Source organism: Athene noctua, chromosome 6, assembly GCF_965140245.1.
Source record: "Athene noctua chromosome 6, bAthNoc1.hap1.1, whole genome shotgun sequence".
Classification (NCBI taxonomy): Eukaryota; Metazoa; Chordata; class Aves; order Strigiformes; family Strigidae; genus Athene; species Athene noctua.
In genome coordinates this window covers 47,373,284-47,388,252 of record NC_134042.1, presented here as the reverse complement: position 1 = coordinate 47,388,252, position 14,969 = coordinate 47,373,284, and the positions used below count along the sequence as shown (strand labels likewise).

The following is a 14,969-nucleotide window of genomic DNA, read 5'->3' as shown; positions in this document are numbered from 1 at the left end:
CAACCTGTTATCGTCCCTGTTCCCTTTTCTTCATGTTTCTGTGCCTTTATTTGCTAGATTCACATGCTCAAAATTTGTAATTTTAACTCCTTCAATTGCTGTCAATACTGAGACATCTAACTTAGCACTTTTAAACTATGCCCTTCCTGTGTCCCTCCTTCATTCCCTTCATCCCACAGGAAAAATTTGTAATTGTTTCAGTAGAAAGGTTTAAATTAGTAGAGTGTGTGATATTACTGGGTTTGTGTATGTGTTGATGACACACAGTATATCTGCTCATGTTTCAGGTACAAAGGTAAAGTCAGCAAGAACACAGACGACTTCTTGCACACAGAAGGTGGTAACCAGCCCTAAGAAACAGCATCCTTTACATGCACTTGCCCAAGAAAACCGGTATCTCTTCAGTCCAAGTCGAGATACAGCTGCTGTCTGTGGTCCACTTGAAGGCCACCTAATTCCTATGGCTATTCCACTAGGTAGGAGCAAATAACCTGCAGAAGGACTTGTGAAGGTTAATTAATGCTACTTCATGGAAATACAATTTACATCTTCTTAAATAAGTCAGTAATTTGCCCTGGCCCATGAGATTTGCAGCTGCCCTTCTCATGGGAAATCTACATAAGGGAAGAGTTTAAAATGTTCTGGTTCTCCCCATTCTTTGTGCTGGATGTCTGGCAACACCCTGACAGAGCAAATATTTGCTTAGCAATACATAACTTCTTAGGTACAATTTAGATTTCTAGGGTTCTTGTTCTGGCTTCAAGTTTGGTATTCAAGTAAGCAGGAACTGAATCATTTGCCCTTGGATTCAACATTTGCAATGTCTTCAACCCAACAATTTCAGTAGGATTGTCTCAAACACACTAAATTCATTGTCGTAGCTTCTGTATTTTTGGACCTTCAGTAGAACCTTTATATAGACCTTGTTTTGAGAAGGGTTAGTATTATATTGGCAGTTAAAGAAGATCAATAATAATAAAAAAAGGGTGTGTCAAACAAAAATTTGTGGGATGCTATATTGTGTAATAGTATCTTGAATATGATTAAGAAAATGTGAGGTGGGGGAAGCATGATATGCAATTTTGAATGGGAAACACAATGTCGTTATTCTCATTTTCAGCAGTAGGTGTCACCATAGTCAAGAAAAGTGAGTAATTCTAAAAAATGGCAGTATTGAGTTTACAGTTTCTGCTGGGAAAGCCTTAAAAGTACCTGGTGAAGCACTCTACTTTAGCTAGTGTTAATAAGGAACTTTTAAATTGCACCATAATTGCACATGAGGTCTCAGCCTGTTTCTGTCTGTGAAACACAGACACCCAGAATTTAATTTTAATTAATTTATTAATATACTGACTTTGGAGATTTATATAAATCTTTAATTATTTTTAAACTGTCCTTAGGTCAAACCCAAATTAATGACATCTCACTGCAGCCTGCTGAAGTAGTTATAGGTAAACCACACCCTGTTACAGTTACAACCTCTCTTCCTCAAGTGCCACCAAAACCACCGGTTGAGATAAAAAAACCAAATGTAGCTGTAATAGAGATGAGATCAGAGAAGAAGGATCCGCCTCAACTATCCGTGCAGGTATGCGTCAAGAGTAGTGATTATTTGTTTATTTTAATGAAAGCTAGCTAAGGACAGTCTCATCCATCAGTAACTTACTTTGACATCAGGGGATGGTTCTCAGTAAGCATTAGAAACCTGTAGAATGGAAGGACCAAGAAGTTGTCATGCTATGCTAATATTTTTATTCCTATTTTAACAATTATCTCTATTATTTGACCAAAATAGGAAACTGTTTCTTCTCTAAGTCACCTATGCAGGGTGTTTGTAAAATAGTTCTATGTAAAATTTTCTTTTTTTTTTTTTTTTTTAAATGAGATTTTTGAGCCAAAACAAACTTGGAGTAAAAAAGTGTTAATAGAAATGTCAGTTTTCTTGGATAACTGCTTTGGCCATTATGATTTCTGTTTCAAGCATGATAGTCAACCCAAGGAATTGACTCCTGAATAGTCAACCATTGCAGTCTTTACCTATTGGGTTGTTGGGGTTTTTTTTACATTTTTACATGAGTCTGTTGTCAAGGAAGTTAATGTTTCTTACATGTTCATTATTTTGGATTGGACTTGTTGAGAATGTACACACTCCTACACACACCTTTCAGATACAAATGATTAATGGAGCTCAAAGTTAAATACTGGTAGAGCAGTATGTGGTTTGTTCCCTTGCTGTATTCCACCCACATGCATTTTGCTTTTATTTCACCCAGTTCTTAAACATTTAAGGTGATTTTTTCCACCCCTCCAAAGAATTAAGCAAGCATTTAAATCTTTGTTCTTAAAAAAATCCACAACACATTTTGATGCTGTAATGGACATGCCTTTATCACAAACTATATTGTAATACTATTATCCCTTTATTTTACTATGCCAGATCACAACATGAAGCCAATAACCAGCCTACACAGTGGCTTGTAGGCCAACATAGTGTAAATGAATTGCAAATCAAACACACATCTGCTATATAAATAGTTATATTCACCTTTTGTCACATACAAGGCATAGTATCAAGGAGCTGGAGAAGAGGAGAGATCAGGTACTGCAAGAAAAGAAGTGAATATTTCCAGGGTTAGTTTTTATAAGTTACAGTATTTTGTTTTTCAGCATCAAGTTGTTATCAGACACAAGTATGAGAAAATGAGGCCACTGAAGTTTAGTGGTTCAGTAGCAAGTGGAAGAGAGAATCTAAAACGTTCAATGATAGTAGCTGAGCTAATACATTGATTTTCAGATTGGTTCTTTTTTCTGTCCTAGGTGTTACCCAATGTAGATATTGACAGTACTTCAAGTGACAGTGTGAGTGTAAATCACGTGCTTCCAGGCTCTGAACCTGCTCTTTCTCCTGTTCATGCTTTAATACAGGTATTGATGAGTCTAAATGTCTGTGAGTTCAAAATTGTTAACAAAGAAAATGTTAAATTCCTACCAAGTTATCTCATTATCTTGTTTTAGAGAAGTTAGTTGCAGGAAAAATGGAGTCACTATTCTGAAGAATTTGTGGTTTGAGATATTTGATTAAGAAAATGAAAAAGTGCAGCAAGACACTGTTTTTCCAAGATTAAATAATCACCATAGCAAAACTCTAAGAAAACCAGCATTTCTCTGTCCTGTTAAGAGTTGTGATCCCTTTTTGGCCATGTCTGTCTTATTTATACTGGCTTCAGTGTTCTGACATGAAGAGTAAGGATGTTCTTCATTCCTCTGTCTGCTCCTTGGCTGTACTTGAGTGATTAGTGGCATGGATGCGCAGCCTGTTCGCTGGTAGCCTGATGTGTGTGGAGCTGGCCAGTCTACTCTAGTCTCTCTCCATGTAACTTTTCAGAAGCATTTTTAATCTAATCTAGGCAGTAATGAAGGGTTTTGTGCAACTGAAAGGTTAATTGCTGCATTCTGAATGGTAAGGTTGTAAAATAGGGCACATGTTTGCAGGATGGCATATTGTTTCTTCCAGTGGACTTCTGTTTTGTGCTTTGCACAGACTGGACAGCGTGAGGGCACGGTGATGCAGTGGTTAGTTGTGTACAATCATTGTAGCTCCTGTTTTCCCTATGTGTTGGCTGCTATTCTGACTTGAGGAGTTAGGTCCTCCAGACTCCTGTGGTGAAGGTATTCACTGAATAAGACAGAGACTGGACTAAAATAGTGATTATTATTTGAAAATGATATTATCAAATAATATTGTAGAAATTGTACATAAGTAAATCACTTAAGAAATGTCTAGACTCTTGTGTGCTATGTTTTACAATATTCTGTCTTACTGTTTTCTTTAAGAAGAGTTACAGGTATTGCCCTGGAACTTTTGATGTTGAGATACTCTATTAGCTTTGGTAGCAGCAAGTTTTAGTTGTCAGCATAGCAGAAAAAGTTCTAATAATCTCTCTTAATAATATGCAAAGAAATTCCTCATAACTTTTAAGGTGGGTAAAGCATTTTTTGTGGATTCAGGCTATTGACAGTGAGTGGTGATTTAATTGCATTCTTGTCATGGAATTTTTTTGCTGATGCATTTTTTCCTCCAATATGAAATACCTAACGATTTCAATCTATCTTTATAAGACTCCAGGAGATATACATAGTGAGGAAGAAGACATGGAGTTTCCAGGAACTAATTTCATTGGTGTCACCGATGTCATGCAGGTAACTATATTGAAAATGTGTCCTTTCCTTTTAAACGTTTTTATATTTGTTTTATATTATTCTGTCATAACCAAAAACACAACGTAGAAGATTAGTTTGCTTTACTAGCAACTTTTAAAATACACATTGTGAGCAATAGTGAAAGGTTTACAGTGCTATAAAAATATTAGAAATATTAGAAATTTTTAGTTTCAAAATTACCTTATGTTATTGGAGAGGAGGAGTTAAATCTATTTGGACAACTTTTCTTCTGTTTTCACAAAAATGCTTTATTTCATAAAAATAAGTAGGAAAGGTATTTAAGAAATTGGTTTATGAACTAGCTAAACAAAAAGCTGCATTGTTAAATTTTTGTAGATGTGAATAATAGTTATTCATATATTCTTTTTTCATTTTTCTCCTGGATTGCGTTTATCTTTTATTTTTGGCAATGGGATCTATTTTAACCACAATACCAAAAAAATGTTCCAAGTGAAACATATGTTTGGCCTATGACCATACAGACAATATGCTTAAAAATGTGCAAGGCAAACACAACGTGGAAGCATGAAATCAACCTCTGGAGTGGCAGGGGTGTTTAAGACATCAAAAGAAAGCAAAGTTATTGTTATAAAAGAGGCTTCAGATTCATGAAAAAATGCACATAAAAATACAGGAAAATAACTTGTTGTCTTTCCCACACCCTTTTTATTGTGAAAACTTAATTCTGTTAGAAATGAAGAGGATAAGTATTTGTGTGAAATATCTCCTTTTGCTTTTTTTCCTTTTCTTTTTTTTCTTTTCCTTTTTTCTTCTTTTTTTTTCTCCTTTTCCTTTTTTTCCTTTTCTCCTGCACAGATCAGCACTCAGACAGCACCAGCGTGCTGATCCTGTTCCCCTCTCTAGCGGTTCAGGATGGAGGTCTGGGATATACATGTGCCCATGTGTGTGTGTGCATGTATGTACCCATGCATACACACACGCAGTGTGGATCCCTCCAGTATCTGGTGTTAGACACTCAGTCTACCCAGTAACTGGCCCTGGGTCCTTGCTCTCCCCAGCTCTGGCACCTGGATGTGTAATCCCCTGAAAGCCTCCTGCTCAGGAAAATAGTTGGAAATGGCACTTAGTGAGGAGACAGGACAGCCTGCACTGATCAGGCATGGGGCAAGGCCAGGCAAGCATGCTCACCAGCCATTTTTGTCTCCTTACCCCTCTATTTTCCCACACCTGTACCTCTCCAAACCACCTTGGTCCTTCCCTTTCTACACCTCTGGTTCCTCCCCATAACCACATTAGAAAGTGTTGTACCATCCCCAAATACTTTTCCCTGCATCTCATAAGAAGTTATCATGTCATCACCTCATCCAAATGCACCTGCCCAGCCTTAAGAAAGGTGCTGTGGAGGGTCCCTCCATGGGGTCACCTTGCTGGGCTTCACTCCTGATCTCTGGGGCTGAGCCCTCTCCTGTGACAGCCCTGGGAGCAGCCAGTTGGGGTGCTCTGTTGTTGTATTAGGTTGTTCTCCCACCTCTTGTCGTTCCTCTGTGCTCCTTTGTGTGTGTGGAGACAAATGTTTTGTCACATAACCTAACAGTTTTAACAGTTTTGAAGACTAATGCAGTGTGCCACAACTTACAAAACACAAGCCCTGCCGTGGGAAGAGGTGATGTGCCTTGTTCTCCCGTTGCAACTTTGCTGTCTAGTGTTTAAAGACCCAGAGCTCCATCTTGAATTAAGGTGCTCTTATTTCACAGTAAGAAAATTCACCTGTAGAATAAAGCAGAAAAAACTGTTACAGCTTTGATTTACGTACTTCTTTTGGATCAGTAGTTGCACCTACAACAAAGTAGGTTCCAACTTCTGCACAGAAGGTTTCATAAAGCCAGCCCTTGCATGGACCCTGCCTTATTCCAGCGTGAGAAACTTGCTCAGCTGACATGAGCCCAGAACAGACTCTCAGACTCATTTGAGTCTACTTTTCAGCTCTTATGAGCAGCCACATCCTGCAGTACTTTTAGCAAGCTTACTAGGATTTAAGATTAGATACACTTTTTGCTCGGTCTGAAGATGCCCTAATTGCAAGGTGGGGACTCGTTTCTCAGAATATTTGCTTCCATTTTGAATGCCACTGCAAAGTATATAACCTGCAGAGATCAGAGTAAATGCATTTTCCTTAACCCTGGTTTCCCATAGATGCTTTTGAGGGCAGTGATTTTTTTACATGTTAACTCTTCAGACAAAAGATCACAGATACCACCTGCAATGCAGCCTGACCTTGCTTGTGAAAATGCCTTAGAAATCTGTCAAGAAGAAATCCATCCATTTTGGATGGCTTTAATAAAAGACTATGCATATGCATGTTTGGTAATGGAACAAATTATTCTATACCACCTAATAATTTCAAACCTTTTTTTTAATGATCTGAATGTAATTTGGGAAATAGAATTTTGGCTTGATACTTTATTATAAAGTACAGTGATTAATATTCCAATCATATCCGAAAGACTTTCTAATTTATACCATATTTTGATTGGGAGTCATGATAGATATTTTCAACAGTCTCCAGGGAGGTAAAATGCAGAATTGAGTGCAGATAACTCAGGATTGGTCTACAAGGTGATATATGTACAAGTTCAAACTGTATAATTAAGTACTGACTATTATATTATTTTTTTATTTCAGCAGAGATAATATATCATCTCAAAATGAATATAATTTTCTTTTCAGTTGTGCACTATTAAATATAAAATATCTTTGCACATAGTTTAGAAATGCAGAACTGCAAACGTTTGTCAGTTACTAAATGTATATATGATTTATTATATATACGTGGTTTATTTAATCCAGATGTTTGTATTTTGCATACTTTCAGAAAAGATTATATTAAATGGGCAACATCAAAGAAAATTTATGGAGTAATGCAGTCAGAAGAAAATACATAATGAAACACTGGACAAAGACATCTTTACATTTGCTGTCAGAATGAATAATGGTTACGAATACATATATCCTAACAGAATGAACTGCTTATCAGCTTGCAAGGCATCCAGTGCCATTCTGAGTTTAACTTTACTGTCTTATTTCTATACCTAGAATGGTTTAGAGATCTTTATTTGTCACCCAGATACACATATGCTGGTCTACCTGCTTTGTAAGTTACAGCTTTTCTTTGAAGAATTATTACTATTTAAAGATCCAGAAAGATCCCGCTCCCCAGTAGCTATTTGATGTCATAACCCATCATAGACCTATCTGACTTTCCAGTTTTAAAATATATGAAGGTAGGAGAGGAGTATTAATGCTGGGTTGGGGAAGGAGACAGAAAAATGTCTTTCTTTTTTCCTTCTCTGTTCTTTCTGTGTTTAGTGATTTGTTCTTTTATTCATAGAAAATATGTAGCCGCTTTTTTTATGGGCTAAATGTAAATTTAATTTATATAAGGAAAGGAAGGCTATTTTCTCCTTTCACTGTGTTGGAGATTAACTTTAGTAAATGTAGATTTACAGTGAGCTCTTTTAAGCAACACTGCATACTTCTCACTGGTAATTCACTCAGCTCTTCATCTCTTTCTAGCATGCCAAATTTTCTTCTGAGAGAACCATATTACTATTAGAGACATTTGTTTTTAATATTATGAGTGAAGGATGCAGGTTCTCATCCATCACGAGACATTTCCAAAGTGTTATATTACAATATGACGGGTTGGTGTCTGCTTTGTACCGTTTCTTAAATTTCTACAGTTTCTTAATGCTGTGTATGTGCTCAGATGGGGGAAAGGAGGGTGGCATCTTTGGAAACAGTCAAACATTATAATGCTCACTGAATAACTTTCCATATTTAGAAATAGCACATTAAGGTTAAATCCAAAGTGGCTGTGAGGATCTTGTGAGTTGATCACCCAGAAGTACCTTTTAACTTTCAGCAGCTGAAGTTAATGAAAGTGTAAGCATACATGTAACACACATATAAACTATTAATATCTAGCCTTCAGTGCTGGCAGCTTTATTAGAGTTTTCACTGACTACATGCTCGTTAACTTTTGGGAATGTATCTTTTCAGACAGGAGACTAAAGTTAAAATTTTAATTTCCAAGAAAAACCCCAAAACCAAACAAAACCCAATGCGAATAAAAAACCCTAACCCAAAAAGTAACTGTAGAAAATTTCCTAAACTTTTTTGTTTAAAGGAGAAGCATTTCTGGAGTATATATTAAAGAAACCTGACTTATGTCACAAGTAAATTTCTCGAGTATTAGCATTACCTTTGGCTCCCTGCCCTGTGCAGCACAGGCAGGAAATATGAGCCAAATCATGTTTTACTTAGCAGTTCCTATAGCTTTATACCTCTACAGATTTATGATTTGCTAAGTTTAGAATTGTATCAATTAAGTACAACATACTAAGAAGGGAGAATGTGGTTTGTGTGCTGTGACACATCTACAAATGTTTCTTAAAGAAAAAAAATCTGACGGTTACCTCAGTGACATTGCCTTCCAGAAACGTACCATAACTTAATTTATTACTTATTTATTAGGATCAGGACACAGAGAGGGATGAAATTCCAGAATTATTTGAACCTCTTCTGGAGCTTAATGGACAGTTTAAAGTTGCCTCGCCAAAATACAGTGGTCCTTTGTTTCCTCCAGTGGCTTCTGCTCCTCAGCAGTCCTCTGATATTTTGGATGAACTGATTCAAAGGAGAGAAACTGTAGAAAACAGATTGATAAATTGGTGAGTCGCAATATAACAAAGTGACGAGATAATATATTTGGAAGAAGGAATGACTCCATAAGAATATCTTCCCATTTGTCTTCTCCCTTCCCTTCTCCTTTTTCCTTTGAACTGCTTTGCATTTTATGTCAAGAATGCTCTTTTGTATACTTTCAGGTGGTTTTGTGTTTGCTGATAGTTAAATGGGTTTTATTTTGCTAGGGTGGAACAAGAAATAATGGCAAAAATTATCAGTGGGATGTACCCAGTTCAGAAAGAAACAGTGCCCAGCGTTAGCACCTCAGAGAGCGAAGACAGTGAGTCTGTAACCTCTGACATTGGTAAGTAGGAGTTATTGTTCTCATCAGCAGATGGAATATCTCAATTTTCAGTTAATTTTAAAAGCGGTGTAGGTAGCTGTTGCCTGAGCGGAAGAGTGGATAATGCTGAACCAGGGAAACTATAAAATGCAAAAGTGTATGCTTTAATTTATGCTGAGGCAGAGCAAGCATAAGGCCACTGAAATAAATTACCTAAAAAAACAAAAAGAGCACATAAAACACACCACTATAGAGATCAACTCCTGTTAGTGGCCATCTAAATCAGATTTGGCATTTTGCTATGTCTGTAATGTTTGTTTGCCTTTCTTTTGTTAATAGATACATCAAAAGTTACCTCCCTTATAAATGTGTGAGAATGGGAGATAAATACGTTTCTCCTGCGATGTCACTGCCCTATGCTGCTGCCGTCTTTTATGATCCTGAATTGCTTCTCTACTGTTGGTTTTTTATCTGTAAAATAAAAAAAAAAAAAAAAATCACTTTTTGCAAAGGAGGTGTTTAAAAAGTTCATGGAGAATGAGTGGCTGCAGTACAGTACATGCATTTTAACAAGTGAGACCTGGATGCGTGCTTTATGTTTATTCATTTCCAGTTGAAATTGCAGGTGGGAGAGGATTTCAGCTCTTTATCAATGCTGGTGTGCCTGTGGACTCAGAAATGATAAGTCATTTCGTAAATGAAGCTCTCAGTGAAACAATTGCAACCATGCTGGGTAACAAGCAGGCTCAGAAAGCAGTTCCTGCTACAAATGTTCTCCCAAGTACAATGATTATGATGGTAAGAGTCCTTTTTATTTAAGTTTTCCCACTGAAGTTCTAAGACATAATTTCTTTGTGGCATGATGGTTCAACTATGTGCAAGACAAAGATGATGAAAAAAGACTGATGAACTGAATGTGCATCATTTGCATTTTTTTTGATTAATTCCTTATTATACCCCAGCAAGCAACAAGATTAAACCGATTTCTCTTAAAAAAAAAAAAAAAAAAAAAAATTGAAAAGGAAAAAAAGAATCCTTTGTGCTGCATGCAACATGCTATATTTACTTTAAGGCTGAGCACAAAACTGATATCTGAGGGAAAGACTTGATACTTAATTTCATGTTGTCAAAAGATAGCTCGTGTTATTTTCAATAAAAATAGCTACGCTATGTTCTCATGGAGAAATGTGAAGAAACTAATTTCTTCATATAAGAAGAAAGAGAAGCTGACAGTGATATTATTTTTGGTCTTATGGGCTTGCAGCCATTCTTTAATATCTGTAAAAATGAGTATTAATTCTTTCTAAGTTTTGACTTCAGTAGTTTTCAGTAAATGCTTAAATGATTAATAGAGCTTTCTGTAATACGGGATAATTTTCTCTGTTTCCTTTGATAATCAAATGACAGCTGGCTTTTATTTTGATAAAAACACGGCTGTGCTACAGTCTTGTGTAATGTCTTTGGGAAGAATGTGGAAATTGCTGTATTTAGCAATCTAACTATTCAAAGTCTGTTGAAAGGGATATCAATTCTTCTATTCCGCTACAGTGCATATAGACTGAAATACTACCTAGTGCCTGCTGTAAGTAACCAACAGATTATTCTGTAGTCAAAAGTAAACATTTCATTGCTGTAGGCTTAAATACAGCCATCCTGCATTTAAAGAGCTCTTCCCGACTCCATTACAGGTTATGGAGGGTATGATGTTAAGGAGGACTGTTCTTCCTAACTGCTTCTTCTGATGCTTAGAAAATCTTCTGGTAACCATTCTACATCTACTAATGGCTCTCTTAAGGCTTCTTGTTTCTGGAGGAGTTTAAACTGAAATGTCCTTAGGCTGAAATGGTTGTTTTCTCCTTACTACATGTATTCATTTGCACACTTAAGGAGATTAGGTTTGTCCTTTTTAGCCTTTGTTTGTTTAGGCTAAATAACACAGTTGTCTGTATGTGTACAGACTCTTGCTGATGGGCAACACTTTTATGTTTTCCAATTTAGATTGGTCTTGACCACGGGTAACACTAATATGGTAATAGACATTTTAATACAATAATGTGGTATGCAAGATGAGGTTTCCTCGGTGCGTTGTGCTATAGTAGTGATGCTCTCCCACCTTTATCGGAATCTCAGGTAGCTGATGATATTTTTTAAAAGTCCACATTTGTGGCTAATAGTTATCCTTTGGATAATTTGAACATTCATAAGTTGTTTTTTTTCCTTTTTCCATTTCTGCTCAGCTTTTAGTAGAAGGTCCTGAATACGTAGTTTATGCATTCTTGATGTACCCCTTCTTACTGTGGAGTTTCATATCTAGAACTTCAGCTGCCCAGTTATCAAGTTCTTTGGTGTACACAGTGTCATGGAGTTGTGTGTGTGAACTGCCAAATGTGTCAGCATGTTCCACTTCCTGTAAGAATTTTTAATAATATTTAGTTTGAGGATTTATTCTTAAGAAATTATCCTGGAAGTCTTCCTTTAGCCACATTATCTTGTTTTCTTTATGAAATGTCAGATAATGGGGCTGGAAAAAACCTGGAAAGGTCCATCGTATTCCTCCATAGCAGGCTAAATTACAACTGTCATACTTGCTTGTCAGACTTCTCTCCATCACAGTCATTTTTTAAGCAACATCACAACTATGTGCTTATTTTAGTGCTTTACTGTCCTGGCTATTGCTTTGTTTTTAATCTTCCCTTTAGCTGATTCTCTTACCATAAAATTATCATACTGAATCAGTTTGATCCATGTCACAAAACATTTTCTTGCTTAACATTGTATCAAATGTTTAGTAAAATTCATACAATCATGTAATTCATATTTAGACTGGACATTAGGAAGCATTTCTTTACTGAGAGGGTGGTCAAATACGGGAACAGGCTTCCTAGAGAGATGGTCAATACCCCAGGCCTGTCAGTGTTTCAGAGGCATTTACACAATGCCCTTAACAACATGATTTAACTTTTGGTCAGCCCTGAATTGGTCAGGCAGTTAGACTAGATGATCACTGTAGGTCCCTTCCAACTGCGAGAGTATATTCTATTCTATACATAATGGTTTCCAATGTATAATTTACTGGTTTTTAATTTATTTTGTCCAGGCATACCTTTTAGCCTGATGCAACTTTATGTTTAGATGGAGGAGTTAGATCCATGGAACATGTATCTAAGCAACAACTGTTCCTGTTCCATGATAGCCTTCCTTTCTCTCTCTCTCTTTCTCAGCTATCTCTGGGGATACTTGGAAGATAGGAATTTTGCACTGAGATAATAACTGTGGTTACTTTTTTTTTCCCCCCTCAGGAGCCTCTTGTGCCTACTCCATTGCCAACACCCCAGGCCACACCACCACAAACACCACCTTCAGAAAAAGAATTGCCTCCAGTCAAAACTCCAGAGTCTTCTCCATCTCTTACAGAAATGAGTGGGGATGTTCATGAACATGAAAAAATTAAAGAAACAGGTAGTGAAAATAATTGAAGTTTAGAAGTAGCAAATATGCTTTAATCTAATGCCTTTAATTTTCTTCTTCAAAGACATGTTATCTCTCAGGATAAATATTCTTGAGGCTATAATTCAAGCGGGAACTCATGTAGTACAAAAATTATGGGCTAATTCATATAAAAAGCAAACATCTTTTATCTGGTAACAGTTTTATTTTCAAACTTAATGCACATTTCTATGGTCTGTGTGATTTCCACCCCTCCCAGCCCCTCCATACTTTTTCACATCAGAAAAATAGCTGTCTTTTGCTCCTTCTTGTGTTTCTAATGTTAATTAAGCCAAATTTACACTCTCAAGTAAAGTAGCTTAGTTTTTAAAATGAAGAGCAGTCTCCTTTATTAAAGGAAGCAAGCAATTAAGGTTTTATTCTAGCTCCTTCAGATTCCAACACTGCACTTAAAAGAAACTGGTCTTCATCTAGTCTTGTCTCCATAACTACCAAAAGGTATTACAAAAACGACAAGTTCTTAGTAGAACTGTCTAGCTCTCTGTCTGAGATTTACTTCCTGATCTGAAATTTGACTTCACACAGTTGAGATTCCAGCTGCCACTGGTCATGTTGGCACACCTGTGGTTACCCCTGTCAATACACCTCCCAGAACAACCACACCAAGCCCTCCTGCCTCAGAACAGGTCTCCACAGCTGCCCAAATGGAAAGTCCAAAGCCTCCAAACCCATGGGATGATGCAGAACTTCCTCTGGAAGAAGAGAAACCTAGTCCTTTTACTGAAGTACCATTCCATCCCAAGGCTGTGTGAGTTGAACAAGCTTCACTGTTTTTTCACTTCTTAAAATGAATACATATATTCTGTCTACATATATCCTCAAAAAGTCAGTAGAAAGAAACAATTAATGTATATGTCAAGATGCAGCGAGATAAGCCAGGATTCTTTTTTTCAATTGTTTGACTTATATTTTGGAGAAAAATGTGAAATCGGGCCTTTCTCAGGATTTATCAGTCCTTATTTACTGTCCTGCTGAGTGTTGTACTTAGTAAACTCATATTGTTACACCTGCTGGTAATAAATGTAGTGACAATGAAATATTGTGTTATCAGCACTTTATTTTTTCTACTACCTCAGTGGGAATACACATAGTAATATTTAGTTAAAACCAGAAATTAATTAATAATGTTATTTAACCATGTTGATTCTCCAACTATTCTGTAAAATGCTGTGCTCTTTCATTTGAAAAAATACTTGCAAATTAATTTCTTTTCAGCATTGATTTAAGACTTTAGTCCATACTGTTCAACACATTTTGGTGTATTCATAATGCATATTCTTACGTTACAGTGAGATGTCAGTGGCTAATGATGAGGAACCAGAGACCTTGATTTTACCATCTCATCAGTTGTCAGTGAGGCCCTTCGAATCGATTCCAAGCAATACACAGGTTCCATCACCTGTGCCTACAGTTAGTTCTGGGCAGTCCACGCAGGAAAGCAGCCTTACCCTCACTGAAACAGAAACAGAAACTGCAGACAGACCCATCTCAGAAGGGGAGGTACTCTTCAGCTATGGACAGATGCTAGCTGCAAGAGGTAACTATTTGTGAAAATTAGAATGTGGATTCATTTTTTTTCTTTGTAAACTTCTCTTCCAGTCTGCTGAAGTTACATTTCATACATTTTCTGATAAAACTGCGAACATGAACCTGGTCATTAACTTTCAAGTCATAGTTTTGGATTTAAGAGACCTTATTGCTCTTTTTCTTGCCTCTGAACAAAATGCTTCTGCTTACTAATGAAAAAAGTTTAGATCTGCTCTTTTGTCATAAGATCAGCTTGGAAAATAATTGAGACTGTCTTGCACAAGTACCGTGTAATTATTGAAAGCAAAGTGTAAGAGCAATTTTCTTGGAAGCTGAAAATACATCTTCATAATACACATCCGGCAGTAGGAATTTCCGACTTTTACTAAAGCACTGTGTTGCAATTATTAAAGAATTTGGCCTTGGCTTTCTTTCATATAAGTTGCATGTTTTTTGGTATTTGTAACTTAAAATATTTTTCAGCCTTAGCAGAAGGAGGACTGTCTCTTCCAAACATTGCTGAGAGCTTAACCAGTACTTTACGAGATGCCAATGAAATGGTAAGGAAATGCTTCACAAGGACACAGAGTTAGTGTGGTATTCTACCTTGAGCATCTTGATAAATTGGATGTGCTTTAAGCATTTTCACTTACAAACTTTTAAAATCTATGCTTTTAAACTGTGCACTTACAAAGACTGTTAGAATTTCAGAGCTACAAAAAAA

At 36.6% G+C, this 14,969-nt stretch overlaps 1 protein-coding gene across 5 annotated transcripts in view; it reads left to right on the top strand.

Moving 5' to 3' along the window:
- KIAA0586 (KIAA0586 ortholog) overlaps nucleotides 1–14,969 on the top strand; it is a 73,182-nt gene that overhangs the window by 20,463 nt on the left and 37,750 nt on the right. For 3 of the 5 annotated variants that reach the window (XM_074908879.1, XM_074908881.1, XM_074908878.1), the window contains exons 16-26: nucleotides 288–476; nucleotides 1,401–1,588; nucleotides 2,818–2,925; nucleotides 4,120–4,200; nucleotides 8,716–8,912; nucleotides 9,114–9,232; nucleotides 9,825–10,009; nucleotides 12,511–12,670; nucleotides 13,244–13,466; nucleotides 14,008–14,255; nucleotides 14,729–14,805. In XM_074908879.1, coding sequence (XP_074764980.1) covers nucleotides 288–476; nucleotides 1,401–1,588; nucleotides 2,818–2,925; nucleotides 4,120–4,200; nucleotides 8,716–8,912; nucleotides 9,114–9,232; nucleotides 9,825–10,009; nucleotides 12,511–12,670; nucleotides 13,244–13,466; nucleotides 14,008–14,255; nucleotides 14,729–14,805 — 1,775 coding nt within the window. The remainder of the gene's footprint in view (nucleotides 1–287; nucleotides 477–1,400; nucleotides 1,589–2,817; nucleotides 2,926–4,119; nucleotides 4,201–8,715; nucleotides 8,913–9,113; nucleotides 9,233–9,824; nucleotides 10,010–12,510; nucleotides 12,671–13,243; nucleotides 13,467–14,007; nucleotides 14,256–14,728; nucleotides 14,806–14,969) is intronic. The other 2 variants (XM_074908880.1, XM_074908882.1) reach the window with 2 other exon arrangements.